The following is a 16,593-nucleotide window of genomic DNA, read 5'->3' as shown; positions in this document are numbered from 1 at the left end:
CCGCTGGCAGGCCGGTCCGAGGAGGAAAAGATGGGGGTTGGACAGCTGGAGCTGGATGGCGAGATGCTGGAGGGCGAGACGCTGTCGCGACCTGAAGAGGGGGAGGAGCCCGGCGGTCTCGACGGTGCTCCTGTGGCCCGTACAGGTGTCTTCTAAATCTGTCAGCACCATCTGCCGCCTTCTGCATCTCTTCGATCGCCGTCTGCAGCCGGGGCCCGAAGAGCCCGTCCGGGCTGATGGGAGCCTCCATGAGCTCCTTTCGCAGCTTCTCTGAAAAGCCGGACCGATCCAACCAAATGCATCGGTGGATGAGGGTCTGCCAGGCGGCGGTGCGGACCACCGCGACCGAGGCACTCAGCGTCAGGAGCATGGAAGTGGCTTGACTCAGAGCCTCTGATTTGTCAACCAGGTCAGGTTCCAGAGTCATTGACTTCACCCAGTAAGACAACATCGCCATGTTGTTTGCGGCGGCTAACTGCTGGAAGGCACACTGGTGGGTACGGTCAGCCAGCCGTGCCAGTGTTTGGATCGAGGGGGTTAGATGACACACCGAACACGGAAGCCAGGCTTGGTTCCAGTGGAGGTACGAGTGGAAAACCCTTATTGGAAATCCCCACCACCCTTGTGATGGGGACATAGGACAGGGGACTTTAGCTTCACAGGCTCCTCCGCTGCACGGGCCAGGTCAGCGCTGATCGCCGGGATACACGGCCACCACGCGTTCTGTCGGCGCCGCCGTGTCGGCTCGACCCCGATGCCTTCCTCCAGCGCGTCCGTGGCATGAGGAAGAGGCATGGTCATCTGCCTTGAAGCCGCCGCCTTTTGAATTACTCCTGGCATCAGCTGCACGAGGGCACCCATGCCCGTCAGCTCAGCGGTGGCAGAAGTTAAAACCGTGCAGTCCGACCCCTCGGTCTCAAGGGGGAAACCGACGGAAGGATATTGATCTTTTGCACCGGGAGCGGAGTCGACTGACTCCGGTCCGCGACCGTCAAAAAACTCGATGGCTTCGTCCAGACCAAAAGCGCGTTGTGATGCGAATCCTTCGCCATCCATATCCGTGTAAGCCTCGGCTCGCCGGCGTCTCTCGGGTTCATCGAGTAACTTGCAAAAGGCACAGTTGGCTCCGGGAGTGAGCGCGAGGCCGGCGTGCTCAGGGCCGAGGCAGGATTCGCAGCGCGGGTGGAGGTCTCTGGACATGATGTACCCGGTTTGGCACCCCGGGCACAAGCGGATGTTCGCTCGTTCGTGCTGCTTCATCGCTGAAGAAAAATGGGAAACGAGCAGTCGGTCTCACTCCAATTTATACACGGTGAGACCGGGGGTGGGGCCCACAGTTGGTGGGCGTGGACTAAAGTTTTCAGTGCTGCGCATGCGCGCGAGGGATAAACCCACTAGCGATAGCCTTAAAGGGCGAAGCCTATACGATATAGAACGGAGATACGCTTCACTCCGCCACGGCGAGCCAGGCGGCGGATGGCGGGCTTGGTGATTCCCTGGATGTTATCACGGAGAACTTTGCGGTGACGCTTTGCGCCTCCTTTACCGAGTCTCTTTCCTCCCTTTCCGCGTCCAGACATCTTCTTCAGTTAGATGAGATCTAGTCAATGGAGTGCTCCGAGGGAACCACAGCTAGTCATAGCTTGACTGAGGACCTGATAGAAGACCGAGGCGGCCCTCTTCCTCCTCTGTGGATCCTCATGGCCGCTGAGAATTAAGTGTATTGTGCGCCAGCGCCTCCACAGGTTTGGGTGTAGGACGGTAGATATTAAAGTCTGACACTTTACCAGTTTTGTGTAATAGTAGGACTGTGTCACGTTTCCATCAAGTAGGAGGAGTGCCTGTGAAAAACGCTGGGTTAAAATAAGAGTAACATTAGGACTGATTAGGGAAGTACTTAGACAATGTATGAATGTTGAGCAACCTTGAGTTAAAAACAGTGGTCACACAAAGAGTCAGCTCACGATTTATCCCTTTGCCCTCCTGTTAACTACTTAAATAGCTTTTTATCTAAAACACAACCCCCAACCAAAAGTGAATGTAATATTCAAAAGTGTTAGTGCCGTGTCAAGCAGTGTAAGCACTTGATGCTTGTCTGAAACTGTTTTGATAGTGTTATGAACATGCCCTTGTATTAGCAGTCCAAGGTGACAGTGTGGCTTTCTTCATCTTTCATTTGGCATCATTGGATACTGACCAGTTTTAAAATAGTAAATGGTTTTGTATTTATACAGCGCTCTTCTAGTCTTGATGACCACTCAAAGCGCTTTACAGTACAGTTTTACATTCAACCAATCACCCACACACATTCATACAGTGAATCTAATCGCAGCACCTTTTGCACCTCATGTCTGCTTGAAAGTGTTGTTGATTACAAACTGACATTCTGCTGGATTCTGTTTTACTTCATTCATCTGTTTTCATTTGCAGATATGGACCTTCACTGTAAAAAGCCCAACTTCAAAATCGTTGATCTAATTTTGTTTTCTGAGTTGAGTGAGCAAATATTTTTGAAAAATGTTGAGCTGACTTCAAGTTCCAAGTTTACAGATAAGTAATGCAGCTCACTGAAAATGTTAAGTTGAGGAAACTTCAAACAGTGATTAGCCATCTCTTGTTAGAACTAAGTTCACTGAGTAAGACTATATATATATATATAACACCTTTCAAAACAAAAGACACAAAGTGCTTTACAAAACAAGCAAGACATGTTTATATCATATGTCCTAACACACATACACACACACATACACAAGTTCATATATATATTTAATTTGTATATATATATTCAAATGATGTGTGTGTGGGGAGGGGGGCATATGTTCATATTTCTAAGTTTAAGTGTGTTTAGGAGTGCACCTGCGTGACGGGAAGTCACAACCTTGTCAATGTCTCCGCGCATGCGCATTTTCAAGCACCGGTCAGCCCGACGGAGCATGTCCGATATAGAACCACTATTCTGCTGCTGACAGAGGTTGAACTGTAGAGCTCAACGGTAACATTTGGAAGGTTAAGAAAAAATGCAAGATGTCTGAAACGTATTATTATTTATGGTGGTATCACATTAGTATCATTTAAAACAACCTGAACCAAAGCAACCTGATAAATACACAGCTCTAAATGAGAAGGGAACAGCTCCTCCAAGATAGAACATCCAAACGTGCAGGAGCAAGAAGGTTTGTTGTGTGCCGTGGAAGAGCATCAACCCATCAGCAGGACCGGTATCGGCTCCTTTGTGCCTGGAACATAAACAGGTGTAGCTGGCCAATAGGGAGCCGCCCTCCCAAAGAAAAGAAGGGAAAAAGATGATCGTGATAAATTTGGCACCTTTTTATTATAATCGTCATTATTGTTATACATGTATTAAATTAGACAAATTCCATAGACACTTGGTCCTGCCTGCTGCCTCTGAATATTACAGTCCAATTAGCTGCTGCGTCAAGACCTGTTTAATAGAGTACAGGGAGATTTCAGCCGGTTGAAAGTCGCCCACATCACTCGGATCGACTTTCATATTAAAGGCTCTTATATACTACTACGTGTCCGTTTCTCGGCGAGGTCTCAGCGGGGGCCAAAGAGTCTTTTTGATTTTTACTTCTCCGACACTCTACGTCGGAAAAAATTCATCGCCAAACCCATAGGTGGCGCAACGGAAGACGAGCTCAGAGAAGCCTACCCCATTTGGGAAGAAGAAGTCCACGTGTCTCTGTTTACATCTGTTAGCTTGCGTCCCACACACTGAACCATGGCAACTAACAGAACTAAATAAAGTGACACCCAGCGGGTCAAGATGCTGATGTTATCGTTTCTTAGCGCAGCGGTTCCCCGGTCTTGTTTCTGAACTGTGTTGCTGATTCCACAGCTTGAATCTGCTTGAGGCTACATGTAGCTAGCTAGCTCCCCTCCCAGCTAGCTTCAACCTCAGCTTCCACACACAGTCAGAAGGGACTCCCGACACTAACTACTACCCAGTGTTTGCTTCTAACCTGGCGGTATTATAGAAACAGTGTCATGATAGAAGTGGAATTAAAGTCGTGACGGCGGGGTTATGCACTGTTACCACCGCAGTTAGCATGGTGGCTAGCCTAGCCCGCTAGCCTAGCCTGCTAGCGCCGTTTTGAAAGCTCGTTCTAACCGTCTGTGACCGTGAACACATGTTGTCAGTGCTCGAACGAGCCACCGTCAGCCGGACAACTCCCCTGGCTTAACACACACGTCACATTAATCGTAGAATCGTAGTTGTGTATGTATTTATTGTGAATCAGGAAGTTACAGGTCCGGAAATGACGTCGAACAGAAATGACGTCGTACGGAAATGACGACATACGGAAATGATGTCGTTCGCGGACCAATCACAGCCAAGAGATGTCCGCGGGCTCTCCGACACAACACGGAGAAGTTATCAGACCTGTACGAAAAGCTGTCCGAAGCCTTCGTTTTACAAAATACGCTCAAGCATAAATTGGCCTTAAGACGTTGTCTTTCAAAGCAGAGACAGCACACACACACACACACACACACTCCTTGTACTTCATGACGGTGTGTCACACGGCGAAAGCGTGAGAGTTGGCAGCTCTGCGTTCATGTCGCAAGAAAAAAAATGACGTCGTTAAAATGGGTTTGTGGTATAGCCGTTTAACTTACAGCACCAATATGTATATGTACATTTATATATATAACACACACACACACACTCAGACACACACACTCACTCGCTCAGAGCAACACAGTGATATGTGAGGACATTCCCATAAACAATCTGGTAAGTGACTTTGTTGAAGAACAGTGGAAACACTTCAAATACAAAGTTTCTTTCTGGTAACATCTGGTTACACAATCAATCAAGTGCTGTGTTTTATCTTAGTGTGTATTGCAACAGGGTCTCCATTAACCAGTGAGTGAGTCAATAGGTCAGTCAGTCAGTCAGGTTCCAGAGGGCTGCAGTGTAAGGCCTTTGCTAAACTCCCGCAGAACAAGGACACGTAGAGGACACTTGTGTGTTCTTCATAGCAACAAAAGTAGTTGCTCAGTGCTAAATGTAGATATCACTAAATGGCTGTGTGAATATATATCAATATGTGTGTGTGTGTGTGAGTTATTCATGTTAATGTCAGGGGGTGACTCATTTTTAACCTGCATGTGTTTCTGCACAGACTTGAAGCGTAAAGCGGCTGCGCTCTGCTCCTCAACATCCATTCAGATCAACACACTGGGGGGGGGGGGGGGGGGGGGGGGGGTGCAGCACCTTAAACAGACAGCTCTGACCATGGTCCTCAAGCAAGATTTGTAATTCTACTCTGAAACTTAACTAAGTGTTTCTAATCATAAAGCTGGGGAGGGGGGGGGTGCCTTATTGTAGTGACAGCCACTGATCAAGTTGATGCAGCTACAGAGCTCATTTTCAATCTTCAGACCAGAGAAGAAGCTGCAATAACTGAAGAAGCTGAGCTACTGGAAAACAAAGCTTCTGACAAGACATGTAGGAGAGTTCAACTGGTAGTGGACGTTGTTCCGGTTCACGTAATTTGGACAGCAGCTCCATCTGCTGGCTGCCTCATGTCACTGAAGTAGATATACACATACATGTGTATGATGCGAGGCTGCAATTGTCATTTATCTAAGCAGCTCACCCGCAACTTCAGTATTTCTTATGCAAGTGTGTATATATGTTAATGTGTATATAACTGTCATTAAACTATATATATATATAAATATTAACAGTATAAATATAAACTTTGTTTTTTCGGTGTCACTTATATATCTAGCAATTAAAGACCAGAGGAAACTACGATTAGTAAAGAAAATAATTAATGTGAACACATGTCAACTACGGAATTCTCTGTAAAGAGGTATGGTATATGAAGTCCATAAGAAATAGCTGCATATCATGTCTACATCGTCAACAATTGTATAATATAATTTGATGTTTTGATATGAAATAACTTCAAAAATTGACAATTAAGGGAAATACTCTAAGAACGACTGATTGGTGTTGAGCAGAGGATGTGAGCTCTCATTGACTCGGTGTGTGGCTCTTAAAAGAGCCGTTGTGTTGTTGAGCTGTTGGAAAGTGTGTTTATCCGCCGAAGCCGTACAGAGTGCGGCCCTGTCTCTTCAGAGCATACACCACGTCCATGGCGGTCACGGTCTTCCTCTTGGCGTGCTCGGTGTAGGTGACAGCATCGCGGATCACGTTCTCCAGGAAAACCTTCAACACGCCGCGGGTCTCCTCGTAGATCAGACCGGAGATACGCTTCACTCCGCCACGGCGAGCCAGGCGGCGGATGGCGGGCTTGGTGATTCCCTGGATGTTATCACGGAGAACTTTGCGGTGACGCTTTGCGCCTCCTTTACCGAGTCCCTTTCCTCCCTTTCCGCGTCCAGACATCTTCTTCAGTTAGATGAGATCTAGTCAATAGAATGCTCCCAGGGATCCACAGATATTAATAGCTCATTAATAGCATTAATAGATCCTCATGGCCGCTGAGAATTAAGTGTATTGTGCGCTAGCGCCTCCACAGGTTTGGATGTAGGACGGTAGATATTAAAGTCTGACACTTTAACAGTTTTGTGTAATAGTAGGACTGTGTCACGTTTCCATCAAGTAGGAGGAGTGCCTGTGAAAAACGCTGGGTTAAAAATAAGATTAACATTAGGACTGATTAGGGAAGTACTTAGACAATGTATGAATGTTGAGCAACCTTGAGTGAAAAACAGTGGTCACACAAAGAGTCAGCTCACGATTTATCCCTTAGCCCTCCTGTTAAGTACTTAAATAGCTTTTTATCTAAAACACAACCCCCAACCAAAAGTGAATGTAATATTCAAAAGTGTTAGTGCAGTGTCAAGCAGTGTAAGCACTTGATGCTTGTCTGAAACTGTTTTTGATAGTGTTATGAACATGCCCTTTTATAAGCAGTCCAAGGTGACAGTGTGACTATGTTCATCTTTCATTTGGCATCATTGGATACTGACCAGTTTTAAAATAGTAAATGGTTTTGTATTTATACAGCGCTCTTCTAGTCTTGATGACCACTCAAAGCGCTTTACAGTACAGTTTTACATTCAACCAATCACCCACACACATTCATACAGTGAATCTAATCGCAGCACCTTTTGCACCTCATGTCTGCTTGAAAGTGTTGTTGATTACAAACTGACATTCTGCTGGATTCTGTTTTACTTCATTCATCTGGTTTCATTTGCAAATATGGACCTTCACTGTAAAAAGCCCAACTTCAAAATCGTTGATCTAATTTTGTTTTCTGAGTTGAGTGAGCAAATATTTTTGAAAAATGTTGAGCTGACTTCAAGTTCCAAGTTTACAGATAAGTAATGCAGCTCACTGAAAATGTTAAGTTGAGGAAACTTCAAACAGTGATATATATGTATATATATATATATATATATCTTAATTTAAATAACACCTTTCAAAACAAAAGACACAAAGTGCTTTACAAAACAAGCAAGACATGTTTATATAATATGTCCTAACACACATACACACACACATACACAAGTTCATATATATATAATTTGTATATATATATTCAAATGATGTGTGTGTGAGGAGGGGGGCATATGTTCATATTTCTAAGTTTAAGTGTGTTTAGGAGTGCACTTGCGTGACAGGAAGTCAAAACCTAGTCAGTGTCTCCGCGCATGCGCATTTTCAAGCACCGGTCAGCCCTACGGAGCATGTCCGCACATGTCCCAGTGCTGCTGGCGCTCCGCCTCGCTCTTCTCCAGCTCACATGAACCAGGTACGACTCTGTGCTCCAGTTACCGCTTGTTTGCTGCTTATTCTGCCACCCGTTGTCTTTTGAATGTAAAGGTTCACAACGTTTACAAAGCTTCTTGTAGAAGCTATCCATAGAAGCTACCTGTTAGCTACCTGTAGAAACTACCCCACCGTGCTAAAGCTAAGAAACTACCCACGTGTTACGCTATTGGCTTATCGAGGGAGTGTGCGCATTGCTGTGTTTTAAAGGTTGTACTTTCCATGCACACGCACAACTTTTTGACTTCGATTGCAGTGTTAGCATGCTAACATTTAGCTGCAAACTGCTGTGCTAGTTGAAGCGGTGCCACTTCCAGAAGTTACAGTTAACGTCAGCCCGTGTGCATGTGACGTTCATCTAAGTACTTGTCCTTGTGATAAAACACAAAAAGCTTGTATATGTATAAATATGATTATAATTTTTATTATTATACTGATGTATTGTTTTTAATGAACCCCTCACCCCCTACATTCTGTCAAGTTTGAGGAGAGGGCTGCAGTAAGGCTTTTGTGAAAGTTATTATCAAAACATCATTTGTTGACTTACAAATAGCTAACGATGAAGGTTAAATAATGGGAGCTTTTTATGTTAATTGATTCATGTTCTTTATTTATGCATGCCAGGGTATATGTCATCTTTTAATGTCTCTCCTTTTTTAATCAAAGCTAGGGTGGTATTACTATTTGACAAAATGAATTGCTTAAGCTTTTGTGAAAGTTTAATAATTGTTTTAAAATTGAAATAGTTAAATTCATCTCCCATTTGTATTCATTTTGGTCTCTTAGTCATGTAATGTGTGTGGAGAATATGACCAGAATGTCTGTCTTGACCACCGCAGCAACCATATTTAACATGTCTTTTAACACTCTCTCCTCTCTTTTTTAGAATTACTTAAGTGGAACTGGGAAATGTTCTTCTCATTGGACGCACACTCATTCATCAGTTGATAAAGCTGTCCAGATCACTTGAAGCACTTGGAAAAGGCCTCAGGGCCCTTCTGGACATCTTTGATGACCAGGAAATGTAAGTAGGAGATTAATGCAGGGTTCTCCCTACGTTCACACATCATATATTTGGTTAATGATGCCTTAATACTAGTGGTGGGGGAAAAAAATCAATTCTGTTCAGTATTGCGTTATTTTGCGCACGCAATTATATCGATAGAGAAGCACAAAGTATTGCAATATTTTTATTTTTTATTTTTTATTTTTATACTTTATTGACAATTTTTGCAATATTTAATTATATATGAAACAGCCCCTGGCTGGTAAAGCATGACGAAGAGAGTTCCAGAGTTTAAAAGATACCTGAGCATTCCAGGCACTAGTGTGTCTGCTGAAAGGATGTTCTCCACTGCAGGAGAAATAGTTACGGCCCAGTGGAGCACTTTAACATCTGAGCATGTTGACCAACTCCTTTTTCTGTTCAGAAATGTCAATATTCCCAAATGAATTAAACATTTTTGTTCATGACCTTGCAGCCAACTGGACTGGACTCTAGCAGTACACATTTTTGTTTATTTTTATTAGTACTCTATTACGTCTGCTTCATGTTACTGTATTGTATTCAAATAATTCTAAGTTATGTGCTGGGAGCTCAGCGTTCATGTGAGAGGCCTCCTATTCAGAAAATAATTACAAAGGTCCTGTGTCCTGAATGTTCAAGAACAAAGTTTTTGCACTACCCTTAGTTTTTGCACTTCAGTTAATGTGTAGAAGACAATGTTGCTCACAGAATATAATGTGACATTTGAAGTGAGATGAGCAGTCTTATTTTCCTAATTTTTTGTAAAAGCCCTTGAATAATATGGGGGACATGAATCGCAATATATTGCAGAATCAAATCGCAATACTTGCTGTATCGCAATATGTTAAGAATCGCAATAATATTGAATCGTGGCCCAAATTTCGCAATTCTATTGAATCGTCACATTTTTGCCAATTCCTACCCCTATTTAATATACAGGTGGTCAAGCCAGCAACAGAATATTTTTTTTTTTTTTTACACTTCGCTTCGTGCTGTTACTGAACATTATCCTTACCTTTCCTGTGGAATATGATGGTTAGTAATATCAAAAAAAATATGTTTACAATGGGGAAAACCATGGTTCATGTAGTTGTTGAATATCTTTGCATCAAACACATGCTACCAATGCTGCTAAAAATTAATTAATTAATTAATAAAAATTGCTCTAGAAAACAAATAAACATCAGTTTTGCGAAAATGAAAGACTGATTTCATTTTCTAGCCATGTGATACATATTTTTTTTCATTTTGTATCTTTCAGACAACTGACGTGCTTGCACAAAGAAAGGCCACAGATCTCAGAAGTCTGACTTTCTTTATGAGGGAGGAGCCAGACAACTCTCTGAAGACATGTCTGGTAAGACAACTTTGGTTTATGTTATATTTTCATGTTTGACTGCTTGGGCATTATTAATATACAACGGGCCAGTAAATCTCTGGTTAGAGAACAGACTAATTTGATCGCAATTTGCCATAAAACAAATCCATGATTTTATCTATGAATTTAAAAATATCGTTCACTGAAAAATGGAATTATTTACTCACCACTGTGCTGATGGAGGGGTGGGTGAAGTGTTTGAGTCAACAGAAATTCAAATTCGACTTGGAATGTCATTTACACCATATTTTAAGCCTAAAAGTCTGCTTGCAGAAGTAGTGATGCTAACACGCACTCCATACGCCCCTCGGGTGCGAGAGCTTGTGTGTAGATGTGAATGCGGCAATAGAGGAACATATCAGAGCACATGGAGTCGAGCAGTAATGAGGCACTTTACATTTTTTTCTGTTTTGCCAGTTACTTCAATTGAATTGGATTTGCCTGCAACGTTGTTTACCCCTGAAACACCAAAAGTGTTTTGTGGACTCAAACACTTCACCCATCCCTCTATCATAGTGGTGTGTAAATAATAAGTTTTTTTCCCTTTTACAGTGGATCTATCACTTTTAAGAACTAATATCATTGGTCCACTAGTGAGCAAGATCAGTATACCTTGGAAACTGCAAAGTAGCTGAATTGTAAGAACACATCAAGAAAATAATGGCAAATTTGGCACAAAAAATTTACTTAGACCTATTAATGGGGGGGATGAAAACTTTAAAGAATAAAAGAATATTTTTTTTAGTCTCTGTTTGTTTTTCTGTAGGATGCAGACTCAGAGGAAATGTTTGTCAAAGGGGTTGAAGTCATGGAACCGTGGAATCAAAGGACCCGGTGGAAAAGCGTAAAGAAGCATCCTGGGCCACGGCCGATGCGCTAACGCGTCCACTCCCAGCGGAGGATTGTCCCGCACGCTCAGAGAAAACCACAGAGCGCACTGTGCGTTTCCTCGAGAGGCGAACAGATCCACCTCTGCTTTGCCGAACCTGCTCCAAATCTGACTCACCAGATCGGGATGAAGGCTACAATCCCCGTGTCGATAGGGCTGGGCGATTTTTCGATCCCGGTTCGGGATCGCGATAAAATTTCGATTGATTTTGATTATCTCCTCGTGACATGTATTCGATCTCAAGTGGCAAAAGTAAGCGCAACAACAGTGTCGGAGTCTGCCGGCCGCCGTCTGCAGTTAGGACACGGCACGCCCCCTTCCCATCGTGATAACTGCTGCAGTTGCGAGAGAGAGAACAAGAGAGAACAAAGTTGGAAAAAAGAGAAAAAATGAGTGAAACTGAAGTCCGGGACAGCGAAAATAATGCCGAATGTGAGAGCGACATCCCTACATCACCCGGAACCGAAGACATTTTCGAAAAAAAGCGTAACGCGACGTCAGTTGTGTGGACGTGGTTTGGATACGGCTAAAAGGACGAGGAGCAGACGAAGCCGGTCTGCAAAATATGCCGGCGGTCGGTACCAGCCAGGACGGGAAACACCACAAACCTTTTCAATCACCTGAGACGGCACCATCCCAGTGATTACACAGAGAGTTAGACTCTGCGGGCTCAAGTTTGCACGACACCAAACAAAGAGACAGGCAAGACCACTACGTCCCCGTTAGCATCGCTAACGTTAGCGATGCTATGTTAGCAAAACAACAGTCCATCCAGTCGTGTTTTGCAGCCATTGCCCCATATGAAAACAATCGAAGCGGGGAAAAAATATAACGAGCCCTATAACTTATTGCTTATCTACAGATATGATGCCCCTGAGCACAGTGGAGAGGGACGGCTTCAGGAAACTGATCAAAAACTACATATCGTGTTAAGAATCGAGATCGATCAATATGGAAAAACATCGTGATAACATTTTTTCCCATATCGCCCAGCCCTACGTGTCGAGGACCCTCCCCTCGACATGATGTCCGCTCCCCTGTTCAAAACACCGGGAATATACACTGCTCTGACTGACAGAAAGTGTGTGTGTGTCCACAGCAGCAGCCGCCTCGCTATGTTCAGCAGCTGCGCGGAGCGCACTCCTCCTTGGAGATTCATGTAGGCTGCCGTCGCCTTGTTGTCTGTGCGGATCAGGATGTGCTGATCCCGCTGCAGTGACGCAAAATGCTGGAGAACCTTCTGCACCGTGAGGAGCTCCAGTGCGTTGATGTGGAGAGACATGTGGTCTGGCCACTGTCCTCCCACCACTTGTGACAGACACGCCCCTCCCCATCCTGAGAGAGATGCGTCTGTGAACACTGAGATGTGTGATGCAGCTCTGCCCAGCGGCACTCCCGCTGACAGTGTGCGGGGATTCTTCCAGTGGATTAGATCTGCGTTCACTGAGGGAGGAACGGCCACCATGCGTCTTCGCTGACGCACAGGATCGACGTGCAGACGAATAAACCATCTCTGCAGACGTCTCATGTGTAATAGGCCCAGGGGCACTACCACGTGACCCGCTGACATCATGCCCAGCAGGCGCATGACAGAGAGAGCTGTCACAACATTGGGGGGCGTGACGCGGCTGAGAAGAGCTGTCAAAGCCTCTACTCTCTGTCGTGAGAGCCGCGCTCTCATGCTGACGGAGTCTAGCTCCACCCCCAGATACGTCACAAACTGGGCGGGGAGAGCAGAGCTTTTCTTCCAATTTATGGGGAAGCCCAAACTCTACAGATGACACACCAGTGTTTTCGTCTGTAACGCAGCTTCCTCCCTGGAGCGAGCTAATAATAGCAGATCGTCCAGGTAGAATAAAACTCTCATCCCTGTCCAGCGCAACGGCTCCAACGCCGTTTCCACACACTTGGAGAAAGTGCGTGGAGCCAGGGAGTAACCGAACGGCAGGTGGTTGTACTGATATTGTATCCCCTGGAATGAGAAGCGCGGATATCTCCTGTGTTTCGATACGATCGACACGTGGAAATATGCATCCTTCAGATCTATGGAGGTGAACCAGTCTCCCTGGTGAACACACTCCAACACTTGTCTGATCGTGAGCATGTGAAACCGCCTCTCCATGATCGACTTGTTGAACAGAGACAAGTCGAGGATGGGTCTCACTCCTACCGTCTTTTTCGGGAGCAGGAAATAACGAGAGTAAAACCCCTGTGTCTCCTCCCCCTGAGGAACTTTGGAAATTGCATTTTTCCTCAAAAGTTCCTGTAATACTGACTGGAGAGCGAGACAATGTTCCTGAGATGACAGGATTGTTTCCACTATCCCGTTGAACCGCGGGGGTGGGGAAGCAAACTGCAGAGTGTAACCTCGGCTGACAATCCTGTCCATCCATTTGTCCATTAAACATACGCGCTGCCACTCTGAGTAATGCTCTGAGAGGGGGCGTGCACTTGCTTGGTGCGCTGTGGTTGTCATGGTGACGAGCCAAGCCAGAGCCCTGACCGCCGTTGTTCGCATCGGAGCAGACTCCGGAACAACCCATGGGGGGCTCGCAGCGAAAGAGCTGATCAGAAGCCCCCGGAGCACACAGGCTCTCAACTGCACCTGCGGTCAGACGCTGACACGGGGATGACGCGTCGACGGCAGAAAACGGCCGCTTAGGATGTCTTTGTATTTTACAAGACTCCTGAACGCAGCTCGTATGTCCAGTCAAACCCTTGCTCCTTGAGAAAGGAGGGGGGAAGACGCTGAGTGCAGACACAGTGTGTGCGCTGTCAACACGAGGCGTGGTGACGGCTCTCGTGGACTTATGGACACACTTACTGTTAGTCGAGAAAGGTGTGGGGGAACAATGTCTCTGTGACAGAGGAGATGTACTGACTTAGTGTTCTGAGTCTGTGCCGTGAATCAGAGGGCAGCTCACACAGTGTGGGGGATGATGTGTGTGAAACAGTGGCAGCAGAGACGTTGAACTCTGGTACAGACTGTCTAAAGGATCTGCTCTTCTGGGGAAGATGTTTTTGTTTTATTTCAAAACTTTCAAAACTCCCAGCAGACTTGACACACGTCTCCCCCCCCAATGTCAAAATCGAGACGCTGTCGCGGCGGAAGCCGCAGGACGCCTCGTTCGCCGCTGTGGAGGAGCCCGGCGGTCTCGACGGTGCTCCTGTGGCTCGTACAGGTGTCTTCTAAATCTGTCAGCACCATCTGCCGCCTTCTGCATCTCTTCGTTCACCGTCTGCAGCCGGGGCCCGAAGAGCCCGTCCGGGCTGATGGGAGCCTCCATGAGCTCCTTTCGCAGCTTCTCTGAAAAGCCGGACCGATCCAACCAAATGCATCGGTGGATGAGGGTCTGCCAGGCGGCGGTGCGGACCACCGCGACCGAGGCACTCAGCGTCAGGAGCATGGAAGTGGCTTGACTCAGAGCCTCTGATTTGTCAACCAGGTCAGGTTCCAGAGTCATTGACTTCACCCAGTAAGACAACATCGCCATGTTGTTTGCGGCGGCTAACTGCTGGAAGGCACACTGGTGGGTACGGTCAGCCAGCCGTGCCAGTGTTTGGCTCGAGGGGGAGGGCGGTGTGGGTCGCCGTCCCCCGAGCGGGTTAGATGACACACCGAACACGGAAGCCAGGCTTGGTTCCAGTGGAGGTACGAGTGGAAAACCCTTGTTGGAAATCCCCACCACCCTTGTGATGGGGACATAGGACAGGGGACTTTAGCTTCACAGGCTCCTCCGCTGCACGAGCCAGGTAAGCGCTGATCGCCGGGATACACGGCCACCACGCGTCCTGTCGGCGCCGTCGTGTCGGCTCGACCCCGATGCCTTCCTCCAGCGCGTCCGTGGCATGAGGAAAAGGCACCGTCATCTGCCTTGAAGCCGCCGCCTTTTGAATTACTCCTGGCATCAGCTGCACGAGGGCACCCATGCCCGTCAGCTCAGCGGTGGCAGAAGTTAAAACCGTGCAGTCCGACCCCTCGGTCTCAAGGGGGGAACCGACGGAAGGATATTGATCTTTTGCACCGGGAGCGGAGTCGTCTGACTCCGGTCCGCGACCGTCAAAAAACTTGATGGCTTGGTCCAGACCAAAAGCGCGTTGTGATGCGAATCCTTCGCCATCCATATCCGCGTAAGCCTCGGCTCGCCGGCGTCTCTCGGGTTCATCGAGTAACTTGCAAAAGGCACAGTTGGCTCCGGGAGTGAGCGCGAGGCCAGCGTGCTCTGGGCCGAGGCAGGATTCGCAGCGCGGGTGGAGGTCTCTGGACATGATGTACCCGGTTTGGCACCCCGGGCACAAGCGGATGTTCGATCGTTCGTGCTGCTTCATCGCTGAAGAAAAATGGGAAACGAGCAGCCGGTCTCACTCCAATTTATACACGGTGAGACCGTGGGTGGGGCCCTCAGTTGGTGGGCGTGGACTAAAGTTTTCAGTGCGCTCATGCGCGCGAGGGATAAACCCACTAGCGATAGCCTTAAAGGGCGAAGCCTATACGAGATAGAACAAAATGGCAAGAACCAAGCAGACCGCTCGTAAATCCACCGGAGGCAAAGCCCCCAGGAAGCAGCTGGCCACTAAGGCTGCACGTAAGAGCGCCCCGGCCACCGGCGGCGAGAAGAAGCCTCACCGTTACAGGCCCGGTACCGTGGCTCTGAGAGAGATCCGTCGCTACCAGAAATCCACGGAGCTGCTGATCCGCAAGCTGCCCTTCCAGCGCCTGGTGAGAGAAATCGCTCAGGATTTCAAGACCGACCTGCGCTTCCAGAGCTCCGCTGTCATGGCTCTGCAGGAGGCCAGCGAGGCTTACCTGGTCGGCCTGTTCGAGGACACCAACCTGTGCGCCATCCACGCCAAGAGGGTTACCATCATGCCCAAGGACATCCAGCTGGCCCGCCGCATCCGCGGAGAGAGAGCATAAACTGCTGCTGCTCCACTGACGATAACAACGGCTCTTTTAAGAGCCACTTCACTGCCCTCAAGACAAAAGTCCTCCGTTGCCCTGCTTGTTAAAGACAGTTAATACATATAACTAACTAAAGAAGTGACTACAGATCCTAAAGTACATATCAATACCATTGGAGTATTAAATAAATTAAGTTATTACAATATAATAAATTATAATCAAGTAATTCCAGTACATTACAATCCATCTTTTTAGACATTTAACTTAAATCCGATTTACAAAATAATTAAACAGTTAGAGGTATCATAATACTATACATAAAAGAGTTTGCAGTAAAATATTTGTTGCACTAGTAGGTCTGCATAGAATATACATTGCAAGCTAAGACCCGGCCTGCTTTATTATTCTAATATTCATTAGGTCTGCTATTTCACTTCAACTGTGAAATGGAACCATGGTCAGAGCTGCAATTAAATTGTTTTTTCATTTTAAGTGAGATGACCTTTTTTTCCAAGAAACTGATCTACTCGGTGCAAACACTTATCAAACAGCTTAAGTTATTTAAAAGGTGCTTTTGGTAAAACATTCCAATGGTTCTGAAAGCCAAACATGTCCC

At 46.4% G+C, this 16,593-nt stretch overlaps 4 protein-coding genes and 1 long non-coding RNA gene across 5 annotated transcripts in view; 3 read left to right on the top strand and 2 right to left on the bottom strand.

Annotated features, from left to right (window-relative positions):
- LOC133015148 (histone H4-like) overlaps positions 1–16,593 on the top strand; it is a 77,147-nt gene that overhangs the window by 17,359 nt on the left and 43,195 nt on the right. The window lies entirely within an intron of this gene.
- The window catches only part of LOC133015150 (histone H2A-like), a 543,969-nt gene that overhangs the window by 491,579 nt on the left and 35,797 nt on the right, over positions 1–16,593 (bottom strand). The window lies entirely within an intron of this gene.
- Positions 6,064–12,864, bottom strand: LOC133015161 (histone H4). Its single transcript, XM_061082300.1, has 2 exons — positions 12,850–12,864; positions 6,064–6,391 (listed from the first exon to the last, which is right to left on the bottom strand). Exon 2 carries the CDS (start codon positions 6,386–6,388, stop codon positions 6,077–6,079), a length of 312 nt encoding a protein of 103 aa, XP_060938283.1. The 5' UTR covers positions 6,389–6,391; positions 12,850–12,864; the 3' UTR covers positions 6,064–6,076.
- LOC133015167 (uncharacterized) lies at positions 8,741–11,177 on the top strand. Its single transcript, XR_009681521.1, has 3 exons — positions 8,741–8,804; positions 10,069–10,164; positions 10,952–11,177. It is a non-coding gene; the product is annotated as an uncharacterized LOC133015167 (long non-coding RNA).
- On the top strand, positions 14,524–16,203 carry LOC133015153 (histone H3-like). Its single transcript, XM_061082293.1, has one exon. It carries the CDS (start codon positions 15,582–15,584, stop codon positions 15,990–15,992), a length of 411 nt encoding a protein of 136 aa, XP_060938276.1. The 5' UTR covers positions 14,524–15,581; the 3' UTR covers positions 15,993–16,203.

The sequence above is a fragment of the Limanda limanda genome, chromosome 12 (assembly GCF_963576545.1).
Source record: "Limanda limanda chromosome 12, fLimLim1.1, whole genome shotgun sequence".
NCBI classification, from domain to species: Eukaryota; Metazoa; Chordata; class Actinopteri; order Pleuronectiformes; family Pleuronectidae; genus Limanda; species Limanda limanda.
The sequence above is the reverse complement of the archived record's forward strand: the minus strand, read 5'-3'. Positions and strand labels throughout refer to the sequence as shown.